Consider the following 15164-nt stretch of genomic DNA (forward strand, 5'->3'; position numbering starts at 1 on the left):
GTTCAAGTTTTGTCTCAATTTAGTTGGGATGAAAGGAGTAATAAAATTGGAGAGAGAAGTAAAGAAAGAGAAATAATAATATAGAGAATAGAGTTTTAGCATGTGAGGTTGGAGGCAAAAAAGTATATCTACCCCAAGACATAGATTATCAGGCATGATGCACCCACCCACCCCGCACTTTATTCATTCTTAAGCCCACTGGATGCAGGCCGGCCCAATCACTTACCAACTGAATTTGAACTGAGTTGTGTTTACACAGCCCAACCCATTCCACTCTAGACATGGGTTTGGGTTGTATCGAACCTCAATCTTTGTGAGGGAGTCGAAAAGAAGCCTACATAATGACATCAGCATTCAGTGGCCAAAATAGATCATAATATTATTGAAGCATAATTTTTGTGACAGCAGCGGATTAGAAAACTGACTGACAAAATAAAAATTGATTAAAGGCCACACAAATTAACATTGATATATGACGTGTGATTTAGCGTAGATGGATGTGGAGGTGTGTGGATGAAACTAAGCAAATTAATTCATAAAGATATACTACTCCACTAGTAGTTTTGTCTGTATAGGGAAAGATGTAGAACAAAATTTGTAGGAGTAATTCTCATTTTAATCGCCAGTCTTAATTGTGAAACACTATAGTCAATATTCGCTTCACCAGGTCCTGACTTTATTAAATCTAATCTAGTCCAATTTGAGTTTAAGACAATGGTTTTTAAATTTTGAGTTTTCATATGATAAATTCTTATACATAATTAATTAACACTGTAATGGAATGGGTCTACTGAAACAGAAAAGGAAAAGACAAAAAACGAAATAGGAGGAGGAGGAGGAGGAGATGATAAGAATAGTATAACGGCCAATGAAACAAGAGAAATCCGCCACGTGGCAGATGAGCTTGTGTAAACCACAACCACTCTTGGACCTAAAATATAGCTCGAAACTGTTATTTCGTAGTTGCCACTCGAATTTTGCATAGGATTAATACTTGAATAAAAATAATGCTGTGGTTTCAGGTTGGTCGCTAGCTTAATTAATCTCGTAATTGTCAACCCGTAAAAAGTTGATTAATTTGGCATAAATTTGAAAACAAAATCAATACTACTACCATTCTAGTATTAGTATAATCCTATTAATTACGACTTAGAAGCGTGGTCGATTTTTGAAAAATAAAATAGTGGTTAAATCTTTTTCAAAAAAAAAAAAAAGAAAGAAAACAAGAGATAATGAAAATGATAAATTGAACCACAAAAATGGGCCACGTAGCGGATGAGGCCCGGCCACACTCTATATGTACAACGCCACGCCCAGGCCTCTGATTTCATGAAATTGAGATCAAAGATTTCCTTATCATTTTCCCACACACAAAGAGTAAAACTCAGAAATGGCTAGCCTGGCAAGCACGATGTTCAGCGCCGCGGTGGTCCCCCGCAAGCCGGCATTCGGCGGCACCAGCCTCCGTTCCCTCCCGAACCTGAAGCAGGCGGCTCTGTTCGGGCTGAAGTCGAGCAGGGGAGGAGGAGCGACGTGCATGGCGACGTACAAGGTGAAGCTGGTGACTCCGGATGGAGAGGTGGAGTTCGACTGCGACGATGACGTGTACATCGTGGACCAGGCGGAGGAGCAGGGCATTGATCTGCCCTACTCGTGCCGCGCGGGGTCCTGCTCCTCCTGCGCCGGGAAGGTCATCAGCGGCACCGTCGACCAGTCCGACGGCAGCTTCCTCGACGACGAACAGATTGAAGCCGGCTGGGTGCTCACCTGCGTCGCCTACCCCACCTCCGACGTCGTCATCCACACTCACAAGGAAGATGAAATTGCTTAATTCATTCTCTACTCTGTGTCTCTCATGAGTGTAGGCTTTGCTGTCTCATCGAATTGAACAATACAGACCACTGATTTCATAATAAGGGAGAGTAAGATACAATTTGTTTTCTTGTACTCTATTTATGCCTCTCTTTTCCTCTACTTACACCCGGAGTGACGGCTCAATTCATATCTTGTTGATTTTATTTTCTGCGCTACATAGCTTATTACAACTTATTTTATTTTTTTTGCCTTATTAATAATAGTAAGTACCATGACTCTACAAGAAAATGTAGGGAAAACCGAGGAGACCGTTTGCAATCTAGTTCAAACATTCATATTGGTTAGTAATTGAAATTTTGTGGCCTATAATATATTTATCCATACAACAAAATTAGCATCCTCTTATGCGGTGGCAGTCAAGATCAAATTTTATTTTCTAGATATGCTTATGAATGGGAATAGATAGACAACGGGACAAGTCCATATACTGCAGATCATAAAACAACAAATCATTGTAAATAAAATAAAGCAAATTGAGGATAAAATCAGCGGGAAAGCATTAGAAGACTAGAAATAGTAGTATTACTACTTTTTAATGACATAAATTTTACAACAATCCAGGTCTATCCAGGAAACCCTTCAGTTGGCAAGAAACATAAAATGATGAATAAAAATCACTGGGCAATATGAAACCCCACAATTTATGTTAAATAAATTACCATCCTATCGGTGCGATAGTTTCGCAGCATAAATGGAAGTTAATGAACCTATCATGGTTTCACCCCATTAATAGTCGGAGCAACACCTCTAGTTGTCTTCGCATAGGCAACATATTCGCTGTATGGCATGGTAAATAGTGTGCTTTGGTAACGGGTAAGCTGGGTGCTCTTTCGCAGCTGTCCAGTGATGGTGCCTCTATAACCCGCTTTTCTAATCAATGAATCAATTGCTTCAACAATTGTCCACCCTTGCATGATAAAGGGAATGAAATATCAGAAACTGAAAGCAGATAAGAGTTGGGGAATCATAGTACACCAAATTGTTCGTCAATCCAATAAAAGAGAATTAGCAATGCAAGTTACCTTCATGAGCAGCAACCTCAGGTAAGTAGGTGGCACTTCGCCTTGTATTGTAGTCAGGATCAGTAAATTCAATAATTATTCCATGCTTCCCAACCTGGATAAACACACAATTGATACAAACAGAAATCAGGTCCGGAATCAAAGACCCAGTCTATGTATTTAATATTGAGCAAGCAATTCAATGATTACATTAATAAGGAGTTTCAGAAGTTAATAAAGTACATAGACATTAAAAAGGGGGAAATAGCAACTAAAATGCCACTTAGAATATAGGTAATTCCAGATGAACTACAAGGATTAGTTGCATCAAGAGGATAGTTAAATGATAGGTCAGACGCGGTTTGCAAGCAAAAAGGTAGTAATTGATTGCCCACATGAAGTGAGCGAGCATAGTATTTGGTAACAGTTGCACTGACCTCCCAGTCAAGGTAGTCACGAGCGGTTTCATAATTTGTCAAAATGGAAACTGTACATTCTAAGGAAGGTAGTTCTTTAGCTTGTATTGGGGGAAATCGTCGATCCCTGAGGGCACTGAGACATTGAAAACAAGAAACCAAAAAAAACAATGCTCTCTGAGATTTTTGGAATTACAGTCAAATGTCGAATCAAGTAAAACTCGACAATTTCAACATAGAAAACAAGATATAGACTATATAAATCATCGACTGTCGATGTGACATGCCAAAAGTTTGAAATGCAGAAAGCATGAGATGCTAATTTACATTCAAAGAAGATTTTCAAGAGAAGACCATCCATCTAACAAGGAGTTTAAAAGTTAATTAGATTAATGCATGTAATAGAACTAAAAATTATACAAGGTATTGATCATAAAAGAAGACTTATCAGTGGAAAGTAGGAATTACACTAAGTATAATGTAAGCTGCTCAACTCTGATGCCTGAGTAATAAAGAGCACATGTCATACTCTTGGTACTTGAAGTTCAAACCATTTTTTTTTCATTACCTTGTTAAAGCATAGTCCTTGAAACCATTAACTATGCCGCGAGCTTCCAAAGTCCCTATGCATCCACGTAAACGAGGTTCCCCACCATTGATCACTTTTTTCCAGGTCACGAACAGTGGACTGAAAACAGATAAGTGCACAAAGCACAAACCATAAAATATTTTTTTTCTGATTCTACCGAACACCTTATTTTATTCAGGACTCAAAGCCGGTCAGATGAAAAGCGCATGAGATTTTATCAGTGACTAAGGAAGAAAATTTATAGACCATCTCAAGGGTTTAGTTAAAGAAAAGAAACAAATAAAAACCCAAAACAGAATTTTGAGAGCATTAGCTAGTTTATTCTTAATTGATCATTCCACCCAGGCAAACATAGGTGAAATATTAACCAAAACAATTACAAGGAAGAAAATAGTAAGAATCATAGCCCCTGCATCAGCCCAAATCAACAAAATTATCAAACGAAACTTTGTAATTCCAAAATATGATTCGGTTGCATATCATACACAGCAGTGATAATTAGATGAAATCCGTTTTAGAGAAACATTAGACGATTCCGAACATAATAACGCTGGCCGACGCCAATAAAACCAAACAACACCGCAAAAACACGAGTCAGAATCCGAATGTACAATGCTCAGACTAAGCAAAAACAATTCCACATGAAAACCAGAGTCACGTACTATAATTCACAAAAAAAAAAACAAATCAAGCGAATAAATAAGATGTAATTCATACTGTTGGCCCTCATCGAAGGCAGGAAGAGGAGGCTCCTCGTTGTTGTAGTGCGCCACCAATGTGTCGAAGCAGTACACCACCATCTCCTTATTTGCCGACACCATTTTCTATTAAATTCAAAAACTAAAATTTGTTATACAGAGAGAGATTGAATTTGATCCGATCGGAAACCGAATCCGGTGTAAGCAAACAGAGAAAAAGGAGTGAAAAGTGAAACTTTTTAGGTGGCGATGATTGAGTAATGAACTGTCTTTCTCCCCCTTTTGTTCTATAATAATTGAGCTTTTGTTTATCAAATAGCACTATTTAGGCCGTCCACAACGCTGTTCCTATACCGTTCCTTAAACCACTATTTGAGGGCCCCATTATACTTTTTTACTCCATTCCTTAACTAAGGAACGGAACCTGCAACCCTTCGTTCCTTAACTGTTCCTTAACCGTTCCTTAAATTACTATTCATTCAATTTCATTTTTTTTATTTCCAACCCAATTCAATTTAAATAAACACACTTTAATAAAAAACAAACACACTTTATTAAAAAACACACAACATTAAAAAAAATTCAACTTAAACTTAAAAAAAATAAAAAAAGCACACAATTAAAATCCTAAAAACATAAAAAACACAAAATAAAAAACACACAATTAAACGTGGGAAAATAAAAAAACTACTCCGCCGGCGAATCATCCTCCGGAGGCGGTCGAGGTTGAGGGGGAGTCGGAAGGCCAAGTTGTGCTGCCATATACACAATTCCGTTCCACCAGGTCGTGAATTGGGCGTACGAGAAGCGGGAAGTGTCCGCCATTGTGGCGGTCATGTACGCCACCATAAGTGTGTCCGAGCCTCCCCGCGAGCCCGATCCCGAGGCCGACTGGCTTGATTCGCCTCGGCCCTTCCTCGCTCTAGCCGTCTTCGCCGCCTTCGTCCCTTGCGGCCGACGGCGCCCACGGCTGGATCCCCCGTATTCGTCGGGCGTTGGATCCCCCGTACCCCCAAACAACTGCGGTGTACCCTCGCTGGCCTCACCGGTGTCACTAGACGAGTAGTGGCCGCTCGCCGTGTGCTTCGTGCGCTTTGAGGTTGAGCCCGAGCTCGAGCGGACACCGCCGGCCCACCTTTCCTCGTCCTTGACGAGCTGCCAAATATCAACATATTTGAACTGTAGACCGGTGTCCTGGTAGAAGACGCGCAAAGCCGCCCTCAGAATGTCGGCGCCCGAAGCTCCGCTTTAGTAGTTCGCCGCTTCGGCCGAGTAGATGCCGCAAAATTTTTTGACCTGTGCGTCGACTCGGCCAAAGTGAGCACGGAGTATTGTATATTTGCGCTTCCGGGCCCCTTTCGGCTTAGTTGGTTCCCGACGATGGGATCTTTTCCTGGTAGACATCACGGACCTTTTCCCAGAAGCACTTGGCGGCTTGTTGGTTCCCGACGATGGGATCGTACGAGACGGTGAGCCAGGCGGTGTACACCGCCTTAGTTTCTTCGTTGTTGTACGGATGCCGGCCCAGATCTTCCAGTTCCTCCTCCTCCTCCTCCTCGGGTGCCTCAGACGCAGCCCTAGAGCTTCCACCGCCTCGGCTTCCTCCCTGGGTGGGTTCTACGGGGATATCCTCCCGAATCTGGGACAAACCCTGAGAAAGCCGCGAGCCGGGTGGTCGAGCGTAGGCATCCACATCGAAAGTGGGTGGTTGGTACCCACCCGGCGTCGCCGACCCCTGGGTGCCCGGCGTCGACGACCCGGAACCACCTAGTGTGTTGTACATGGTCTTCCAATCGCCGAACGCGTTGAGATCCCACCCACCGGAGCCGCCACCGCCGTAATTCCCGTCGCCGGACATTTTGTGAAGGAGATTGAAATAGAAAATTGGAGAGGAATTGATGTTGGTTTAGGAAGAGTAGATGTGTAGTTGTGTGTGAAATGTAATAAATTAGGTGTATTTATAGAATAAGAAAATAAAAATAAAAATAAAAAAAAAGTTAAAAAAAAGTTAAAAAAACGGTAATATGACCGTTTTAAAAAAAAATTTATAAAAATATATTTTAAAAAAAAATTAATTATTGCGTCATCGCTGACGTGTCCCACTCGCGGGCAGGCGAGTGGGAAGCACGCACGAAGCGGGGAGCGCCACGTCGCCCGAGCGCGTGGCGGCAAAAGCCGTGCCGCGTTCCGTGCCGTCGGCACGCGGAACGGAATGGGAACGGAATGGGAGCGGAACGGTGCGCCGCAACGCGTTCCGCGGCGAAACCGTTCCGGCGGAACAGCACGCGGAACGCCGGCGGCACGCGTTGTGGGTGCCCTTATAGTCCTGCATATTTACAAATTAAATTGAATCACGTTGCTGCGAAAAGATTGGACCCAGATATTAATAACTACAAATATAAAATAATTTTATATTTTTTAGAGACACTATTGAGGTAATTAAAGGATAATGTTATTTTTTTATAACTAAAGGATAATGTTTATAATAAGTATATGAATATGAGTTCATTTAATCTTTTATGAAAAATTAGAACTACAAATATTTTAATCTAGTAAAGACGATTTACTAATCAGAGAGATAGTGATCGAATGGTATTGGACTCACCCATTCTTATTAATTCATATTTTTTGTATCAATTATAATTATTTAATTAATTCACAACTCAAGATTTTGTGAATGAAATAAATGAAGAAAAAATCAACTAGTCACCATATGTTCATAATTTCTAATAAAGCTAATAAATAGACAAAGAGAGTTTAAAATAAATCAAACAATTAAGTGACAAACTAATTACCAAATCCCACATTGGAATTGTGGTAGATGGAGTATGAGAACGTAAATTCATTAAAGTGAGAAAAGAAAATCAAGGTACATGCTTATCTTGACGAGGTCAATGGACGAACCATAATGGCCATCGCCTAGATTGGCGACCTCCATTGCACTTTGGAGGGGTGCCTGCCTAAGATCGGCCCAAGTGGTTGAGTCTGCGTCATAATTTGTTCTAGAGGGGGTCTGCGCTCGCGCGGCCCATGATTAATTTAATTCTAATTTCTTATGGTATTTTTTTCCATCATGTAATATTTTATGCTAATATGTTGCGCGGCCTGCTTAATTTAATTCTAATTTTTTTATGGCATTTTTTTCCATCATGTAATATTTTATGCTAATATGTTGTACTATGTATTATTTTGTTAATGTAACCTATATTGTGTTGTTAACATCTTAATATTGAAAATAAAGAAAGTTAAACGAGACAATCGCCGAGAAGTCCACCTCTTGTCTGATGATACATAAGTCATGAGTAAAATCGGTTTCCATTATTAGTTGCGGTAGATAATGGTCATAGTTAGAGCTATTTTTTCTTTTCTCTATTCACTCAGGCTAAGTACAACAACAAATACACTACACTATCTTCCCACATCGTTGACACATGAAACATGGCTCCACTCCTCCTTAGATAAATATGGGATGATTGCTCATTACCAAAATCATGGAGCTGCCCATTGAACACACAGCGAACTATTCTTTCGCCTTTTACTAAAGAATACCGTGTGTTTGTCGCTATTCAAGTAGCATACGCAATTTTTTGGAGGGTGTTTTCTTCATGAAACCCCATAAATTCAAGTCTCATTTGTGTTTTTTTGTTCTCAATTATGTATTATTTGTACTATGTTTTTGGAGGGTGTTTTCTTCATGAAACCCCATAAATTCAAGTCTCATTTGTGTTTTTTTGTTCTCAATTATGTATTATTTGTACTATGTTGGAAATCTGATAAGTACACCAACTTAATCTAGAAAAAATTACTATTTTGGTTTTTCATTTACGACAACCATTAGCTGCTTGAAGGAATACAATTATAATTGTTTAATGAATTCTCAACTCAAGATTTTGTGAATGAAATAAATGAAGAAAAAATAGCAACTATTCACCATATGTTCATAATTTCTAATGAAGCTAATAAGTAGACAAAGAGAGTTTAAAATAAATCAAACAATTAAGTGACAAACTAATTACCAAATCCCACATTGGAATTGTGGTAGATGGAGTATGAGAACATAAATTCATTAAAGTGAGAAAAGAAAATCAAGGCACATGCTTATCTTGACGAGGTCAATGGACGAACCATAATGGCCATCGCCTAGATTGGCGACCCCATTGCACTTTGGAGGGGTGCCTGCCTAAGATCAGCCCGAGTGGTTTAGTCTGCATCATAATTTGTTCTAGAGGGGGTCTGCGCTCGCGCGACCCCTGTTTAATTTAATTCTAATTTTCTTATGGTATTTTTTTCCATCATGTAATATTTTATGCTAATATGTTGCGCGGCCTGCTTAATTTAATTGTAATTTTCTTATGGTATTTTTGTCCATCATGTAATATTTTATGCTAATATGTTGTACTATGTAGTATTTTGTTAGTATAACCTATATTGTGTTGTTAACATCTTAATATTGAAAATAAAGAAAGTTAAACGTAACAATCGCCGAGAAGTCCACCTCTTGTCTGATGATACATAAGTCATGAGTAAAATCGGTTTCCATTATTAGTTGCGGTAGATAATGGTCATAGTTAGAGCTATTTTTTCTTTTCTCTATTCACTCAGGCTAAGTACAACAACAAATACACTACACTATCTTCCCACATCGTTGACACATGAAACATGGCTCCACTCTTCCCTAGATAAATATGGGATGATTGCTCATTACCAAAATCATGGAGCTGCCCATTGAACACACAGCGAACTATTCTTTCGCCTTTTACTAAAGAATACCGTGTGTTTGTCGCTATTCAAGTAGCATACGCAATTTTTTGGAGGGTGTTTTCTTCATGAAACCCCATAAATTCAAGTCTCATTTGTGTTTTTTTGTTCTCAATTATGTATTATTTGTACTATGTTTTTGGAGGGTGTTTTCTTCATGAAACCCCATAAATTCAAGTCTCATTTGTGATTTTTTGTTCTCAATTATGTATTATTTGTACTATGTTGGAAATATGATAAGTACATCAACTTAATCTAGAAAAATATACTATTTTGGTTTTTCATTTACGACAACCATTAGCTGCTTGAAGGAATACAATTATATTTGTTTAATGAATTCTCAACTTAGTTTTTGTGAATGAATTAAATGAAGAAAAAATAGCAACTATTCACCATATGTTCATAATTTCTAATGAAGCTAATAAGTAGACATAGAGAATACAATTATATTTGAGGGTGTTTTCTTCATGACCCCATAAATTCAAGTCTCATTTGTGATTTTTTGTTCTCAATTATGTATTATTTGTACTATGTTGGAAATCTGATAAGTACATCAACTTAATCTAGAAAAATTTACTATTTTGGTTTTTCATTTACGACAACCATTAGCTGCTTGAAGTAATACAATTATATTTGTTTGAGGAATTCTCAACTTAGTTTTTGTGAATGAATTAAATGAAGAAAAAATAGCAACTATTCACCATATGTTCATAATTTCTAATGAAGCTAATAAGTAGACAAAGAGAATTTAAAACAAATCAAACAATTAAGTAACAAACTAATTACCAAATCCCACATTGGAATTGTGGTAGATGGAGTATGAGAACGTAAATTCATTAAAGTGAGAAAAGAAAATCAAGGTACATGCTTATCTTGACGAGGTCAATGGACGAACCATAATGGCCATCGCCTAGATTGGCGACCTCCATTGCACTTTGGAGGGGTGCCTGCCTAAGATCGGCCCGAGTGGTTGATACTGCGTCATAATTTGTTCTAGAGGGGGTCTGCGCTCGCGCGGCCCCTGCTTAATTTAATTCTAATTTTCTTAAGGTATTTTTTCCCATCATGTAATATTTTATGCTAATATGTTGCGCGGCCTGCGTAATTTAATTCTAATTTTCGTATGGTATTTTTTTCCATCATGTAATATTTTATACTAATATGTTGTACTATGTAGTATTTTGTTAGTGTAACCTATATTGTGTTGTTAACATCTTAATATTGAAAATAAAGAAAGTTAAAGGAGACAATCGCCGAGAAGTCCAGCTCTTGTCTGATGATACATAAGTCAAGAGTAAAATTAGATTCCATTATTAGTTGAGGTAGATAATGGTCATAGTTAGAGCTATTTTTTTCTTTTCTCTATTCACTCAGGCTAAACACAACAACAAATGCACTACACTATATTCCCACATCGTTGACACATGAAACATGGCTCCACTCCTCCCTAGATAAATATGGGATGATTGCTCATTACCAAAATCATGGAGCTGCGCGTTGAACACACAACGAACTATTCTTTCGCCTTTTACTAAAGAATACCGTGTGTTCGTCGCTATTCAAGTTGCATACACAATTTTTTGGAGGGTGTTTTCTTCATGAAACCCCATAAATTCAAGTCTCATTTGTGATATTTTTTTCTCAATTATGTATTATTTGTACTATGTTGGAAATCTGATAAGTACATCAACTTAATCTAGAAAAATTTACTATTTTGGTTTTTCATTTACGACAACCATTAGCTGCTTGAAGGAATACAATTATAATTGTTTAATGAATTCGCAACTTAGTTTTTGTGAATGAATTAAATGAAGAAAAAATAGCAACTATTCACCATATGTTCATAATTTCTAATGAAGCTAATAAGTAGACAAAGAGAATTTAAAATAAATCAAACAATTAAGTGACAAACTAATTACCAAATCCCACATTGGAATTGTGGTAGATGGAGTATGAGAACATAAATTCATTAAAGTGAGAAAAGAAAATCAAGGTACATGCTTATCTTGACGAGGTCAATGGACGAACCATAATGGCCATCGCCTACATTGGCGACTTCCATTGCACTTTGGAGGGTGCCTGCCTAAGATCAGCCCGAGTGGTTGAGTCTGCGTCATAATTTGATATAGAAGGGGTCAGCGCTCGCGCGGCCCCTGCTTAATTTAATTCTAATTTTCTTAAGGTATTTTTTCCCATCATGTAATATTTTATTCTAATATGTTGCGCGGCCTGCTTAATTTAATTCTAATTTTCTTATGGTATTTTTTTCCATCATGTAATATTTTACGCTAATATGTTGTACTATGTAGTATTTTGTTAGTGTAACCCTATATTGTGTTGATAACATCTTAATATTGAAAATAAAGAAAGTTAAAGGAGACAATCGCCGAGAAGTCCACCTCTTGTCTGATGATACATAAGTCAAGAGTAATATCAGATTCCATTATTAGTTAAGGTAGATAATGGTCATAGTTAGAGCTATTTTTTTCTTTTCTCTATTCACTCAGGCTAAACACAACAACAAATACACTACTCTATCTTTCCACATCGTTGACACATGAAACATGGCTCCACTCCTCCCTAGATAAATATGGGATGATTGCTCATTACCAAAATCATGGAGCTGCGCGTTGAACACACAACGAACTATTCTTTCGCCTTTTACTAAAGAATACTGTGTGTTCGTCGCTATTCAAGTAGCATACGCAATATTTTGGACGTTGTTTTCTTCATGAAACCCCATAAATTCAAGTCTCATTTGTGATTTTTTGTTCTCAATTATGTATTATTTGTACTATGTTGGAAATCTGATAAGTACATCAACTTAATCTAGAAAAATTTACTATTTTGGTTTTTCATTTACGACAACTATTAGCTGCTTGAAGGAATACAATTATAATTGTTTAATGAATTCTCAACTTAGTTTTTGTGAATGAATTAAATGAAGAAAAAATAGCAACTATTCACCATATGTTCATAATTTCTAATGAAGCAATAAATAGACAGAGAAAGTTTAAAATAAATCAAACAATTAAGTGACAAACTAATTACCAAATCCCACATTGGAATTGTGGTAGATGGAGTATGAGAACATAATTTCATTAAAGTGAGAAAAGAAAATCAAGGTACATGCTTATCTTGACGAGGTCAATGGACGAACCATAATGGCCATCGCCTAGATTGGCGACTTCCATTGCACTTTGGAGGGTGCCTGCCTAAGATCAGCCCGAGTGGTTGAGTCTGCGTCATAATTTGATCTAGAGGGGGTTAGCGCTCGCGCGGCCCCTGCTTAATTTAATTCTAATTTTCTTAAGGTATTTTTTCCCATCATGTAATATTTTATGCTAATATGTTGCGCGGCCTGCTTAATTTAATTCTAATTTTCTTATGGTATTTTTTTCCATCATGTAATATTTTATGCTAATATGTTGTACTATGTAGTATTTTGTTAGTGTAACCTATATTGTGTTGTTAACATCTTAATATTGAAAATAAAGAAAGTTAAACGAGACAATCGCCGAGAAGCCCACCTCTTGTCTGATGATATATAAGTCAAGAGTAAAATCAGATTCCATTATTAGTTGCGGTAGATAATGGTCATAGTTAGAGCTATTTTTTCTTTTCTCTATTCACTCAGGCTAAACACAACAACAAATACACCACACTATCTTCCCACATCGTTGACACATGAAACATGGCTCCACTCCTCCCTAGATAAATATGGGATGATTGCTCATTACCGAAATCATGGAGCTGCCCATTGAACACACAGCGAACTATTCTTTCGCCTTTTACTAAAGAATACCGTGTGTTCGTCGCTATTCAAGTAGCATACGCAATTTTTTGGAGGGTGTTTTCTTCATGAAACCCCATAAATTCAAGTCTCATTTGTGATTTTTTGTTCTCAATTATGTATTATTTGTACTATGTTGGAAATCTGATAAGTACATCAACTTAATCTAGAAAAATTTACTATTTTGGTTTTTCATTTACGACAACCATTAGCTGCTTGAAGGAATACAATTATAATTGTTTAATGAATTCTCAACTTAGTTTTTGTAAATGAATTAAATGAAGAAAAAATAGCAACTATTCACCATATGTTCATAATTTCTAATGAAGCTAATAAATAGACAGAGAGAGTTTAAAATAAATCAAACAATTAAGTGACAAACTAATTACCAAATCCCACATTGGAATTGTGGTAGACGGAGTATGAGAACATAATTTCATTAAAGTGAGAAAAGAAAATCAAGGTACATGCTTATCTTGACGAGGTCAATGGACGAACCATAATGGCCATCGCCTAGATTGGCGACTTCCATTGCACTTTGGAGGGTGCCTGCCTAAGATCAGCCCGAGTGGTTGAGTCTGCGTCATAATTTGATCTAGAGGGGGTCAGCGCTCGCGCGGACCCTGCTTAATTTAATTCTAATTTTCTTAAGGTATTTTTTCCCATCATGTAATATTTTATGCTAATATGTTGCGCGGCCTGCTTAATTTAATTCTAATTTTCTTATGGTATTTTTTTCCATCATGTAATATTTTATGCTAATATGTTGTACTATGTAGTATTTTGTTAGTGTAACCTATATTGTGTTGTTAACATCTTAATATTGAAAATAAAGAAAGTTAAACGAGACAATCGCCGAGAAGCCCACCTCTTGTCTGATGATATATAAGTCAAGAGTAAAATCAGATTCCATTATTAGTTGCGGTAGATAATGGTCATAGTTAGAGCTATTTTTTCTTTTCTCTATTCACTCAGGCTACACACAACAACAAATACACCACACTATCTTCCCACATCGTTGACACATGAAACATGGCTCCACTCCTCCCTAGATAAATATGGGATGATTGCTCATTACCGAAATCATGGAGCTGCCCATTGAACACGCAGCGAACTATTCTTTCGCCTTTTACTAAAGAATACCGTGTGTTCGTCGCTATTCAAGTAGCATACGCAATTTTTTGGAGGGTGTTTTCTTCATGAAACCCCATAAATTCAAGTCTCATTTGTGATTTTTTGTTCTCAATTATGTATTATTTGTACTATGTTGGAAATCTGATAAGTACATCAACTTAATCTAGAAAAATTTACTATTTTGGTTTTTCATTTACGACAACCATTAGCTGCTTGAAGGAATACAATTATAATTGTTTAATGAATTCTCAACTTAGTTTTTGTAAATGAATTAAATGAAGAAAAAATAGCAACTATTCACCATATGTTCATAATTTCTAATGAAGCTAATAAATAGACAGAGAGAGTTTAAAATAAATCAAACAATTAAGTGACAAACTAATTACCAAATCCCACATTGGAATTGTGGTAGATGGAGTATGAGAACATAATTTCATTAAAGTGAGAAAAGAAAATCAAGGTACATGCTTATCTTGACGAGGTCAATGGACGAACCATAATGGCCATCGCCTAGATTGGCGACTTCCATTGCACTTTGGAGGGTGCCTGCCTAAGATCAGCCCGAGTGGTTGAGTCTGCGTCATAATTTGATCTAGAGGGGGTCAGCGCTCGCGCGGACCCTGCTTAATTTAATTCTAATTTTCTTAAGGTATTTTTTCCCATCATGTAATATTTTATGCTAATATGTTGCGCGGCCTGCTTAATTTAATTCTAATTTTCTTATGGTATTTTTTTCCATCATGTAATATTTTATGCTAATATGTTGTACTATGTAGTATTTTGTTAGTGTAACCTATATTGTGTTGTTAACATCTTAATATTGAAAATAAAGAAAGTTAAACGAGACAATCGCCGAGAAGCCCACCTCTTGTCTGATGATATATAAGTCAAGAGTAAAAT

The 15164-nt window shown here is 37.2% G+C and overlaps 2 protein-coding genes and 13 non-coding genes across 15 annotated transcripts; 14 read left to right on the forward strand and 1 right to left on the reverse strand.

Annotated features, from left to right (window-relative positions):
* Positions 1-1321: 1321 nt before the first annotated feature.
* Positions 1322-2018, forward strand: LOC121792354 (ferredoxin-A-like). Its single transcript, XM_042190265.1, has one exon. The coding sequence runs from the start codon at positions 1391-1393 to the stop codon at positions 1829-1831; it is 441 nt and encodes a 146-aa protein (XP_042046199.1). The 5' UTR covers positions 1322-1390; the 3' UTR covers positions 1832-2018.
* A 356-nt stretch (positions 2019-2374) lies between these two features.
* On the reverse strand, positions 2375-4860 carry LOC121792353 (uncharacterized protein At2g38710-like). Its single transcript, XM_042190264.1, has 5 exons — positions 4599-4860; positions 3861-3980; positions 3314-3428; positions 2898-2991; positions 2375-2782 (listed from the first exon to the last, which is right to left on the reverse strand). Exons 1-5 carry the CDS (start codon positions 4700-4702, stop codon positions 2586-2588), a joined length of 630 nt encoding a protein of 209 aa, XP_042046198.1. The 5' UTR covers positions 4703-4860; the 3' UTR covers positions 2375-2585.
* Positions 4861-7452: 2592 nt separating this feature from the next.
* On the forward strand, positions 7453-7612 carry LOC121793239. The gene has a single exon (XR_006049073.1). It is a non-coding gene; the product is annotated as a U1 spliceosomal RNA (small nuclear RNA).
* Positions 7613-8074: 462 nt separating this feature from the next.
* Positions 8075-8193, forward strand: LOC121793154. The gene has a single exon (XR_006048998.1). It is a non-coding gene; the product is annotated as a U5 spliceosomal RNA (small nuclear RNA).
* Positions 8194-8673: 480 nt separating this feature from the next.
* Positions 8674-8833, forward strand: LOC121793246. The gene has a single exon (XR_006049080.1). It is a non-coding gene; the product is annotated as a U1 spliceosomal RNA (small nuclear RNA).
* Positions 8834-9295: 462 nt separating this feature from the next.
* On the forward strand, positions 9296-9414 carry LOC121793156. The gene has a single exon (XR_006048999.1). It is a non-coding gene; the product is annotated as a U5 spliceosomal RNA (small nuclear RNA).
* Positions 9415-10201: 787 nt separating this feature from the next.
* Positions 10202-10362, forward strand: LOC121793241. Its single transcript, XR_006049075.1, has one exon. It is a non-coding gene; the product is annotated as a U1 spliceosomal RNA (small nuclear RNA).
* A 462-nt stretch (positions 10363-10824) lies between these two features.
* Positions 10825-10944, forward strand: LOC121793274. The gene has a single exon (XR_006049096.1). It is a non-coding gene; the product is annotated as a U5 spliceosomal RNA (small nuclear RNA).
* Positions 10945-11334: 390 nt separating this feature from the next.
* Positions 11335-11494, forward strand: LOC121793248. The gene has a single exon (XR_006049082.1). It is a non-coding gene; the product is annotated as a U1 spliceosomal RNA (small nuclear RNA).
* Positions 11495-11958: 464 nt separating this feature from the next.
* LOC121793150 lies at positions 11959-12075 on the forward strand. Its single transcript, XR_006048994.1, has one exon. It is a non-coding gene; the product is annotated as a U5 spliceosomal RNA (small nuclear RNA).
* A 391-nt stretch (positions 12076-12466) lies between these two features.
* LOC121793245 lies at positions 12467-12626 on the forward strand. Its single transcript, XR_006049079.1, has one exon. It is a non-coding gene; the product is annotated as a U1 spliceosomal RNA (small nuclear RNA).
* A 462-nt stretch (positions 12627-13088) lies between these two features.
* LOC121793152 lies at positions 13089-13207 on the forward strand. Its single transcript, XR_006048996.1, has one exon. It is a non-coding gene; the product is annotated as a U5 spliceosomal RNA (small nuclear RNA).
* Positions 13208-13597: 390 nt separating this feature from the next.
* LOC121793243 lies at positions 13598-13757 on the forward strand. The gene has a single exon (XR_006049077.1). It is a non-coding gene; the product is annotated as a U1 spliceosomal RNA (small nuclear RNA).
* Positions 13758-14219: 462 nt separating this feature from the next.
* Positions 14220-14338, forward strand: LOC121793157. The gene has a single exon (XR_006049000.1). It is a non-coding gene; the product is annotated as a U5 spliceosomal RNA (small nuclear RNA).
* Positions 14339-14728: 390 nt separating this feature from the next.
* LOC121793244 lies at positions 14729-14888 on the forward strand. The gene has a single exon (XR_006049078.1). It is a non-coding gene; the product is annotated as a U1 spliceosomal RNA (small nuclear RNA).
* The last annotated feature ends 276 nt before the right edge of the window (positions 14889-15164 follow it).

The sequence above is a fragment of the Salvia splendens genome, chromosome 2 (genome assembly GCF_004379255.2).
Source record: "Salvia splendens isolate huo1 chromosome 2, SspV2, whole genome shotgun sequence".
Classification (NCBI taxonomy): Eukaryota; Viridiplantae; Streptophyta; class Magnoliopsida; order Lamiales; family Lamiaceae; genus Salvia; species Salvia splendens.

Coding starts and splice junctions, on each gene's coding strand:
- LOC121792353 (XM_042190264.1), bottom strand. CDS start 4,702: ATGGTGTCGGCAAATAAGGAGATGGTGGTGTACTGCTTCGACACATTG. Junction 2,992..3,313: donor GTGACTACCTTGACTGGGAG/GTCAGTGCAACT, acceptor GTGTTTATCCAG/GTTGGGAAGCATGGAATAAT. Junction 2,783..2,897: donor TGAGGTTGCTGCTCATGAAG/GTAACTTGCATT, acceptor TTATCATGCAAG/GGTGGACAATTGTTGAAGCA.
- LOC121792354 (XM_042190265.1), top strand. CDS start 1,391: ATGGCTAGCCTGGCAAGCACGATGTTCAGCGCCGCGGTGGTCCCCCGC.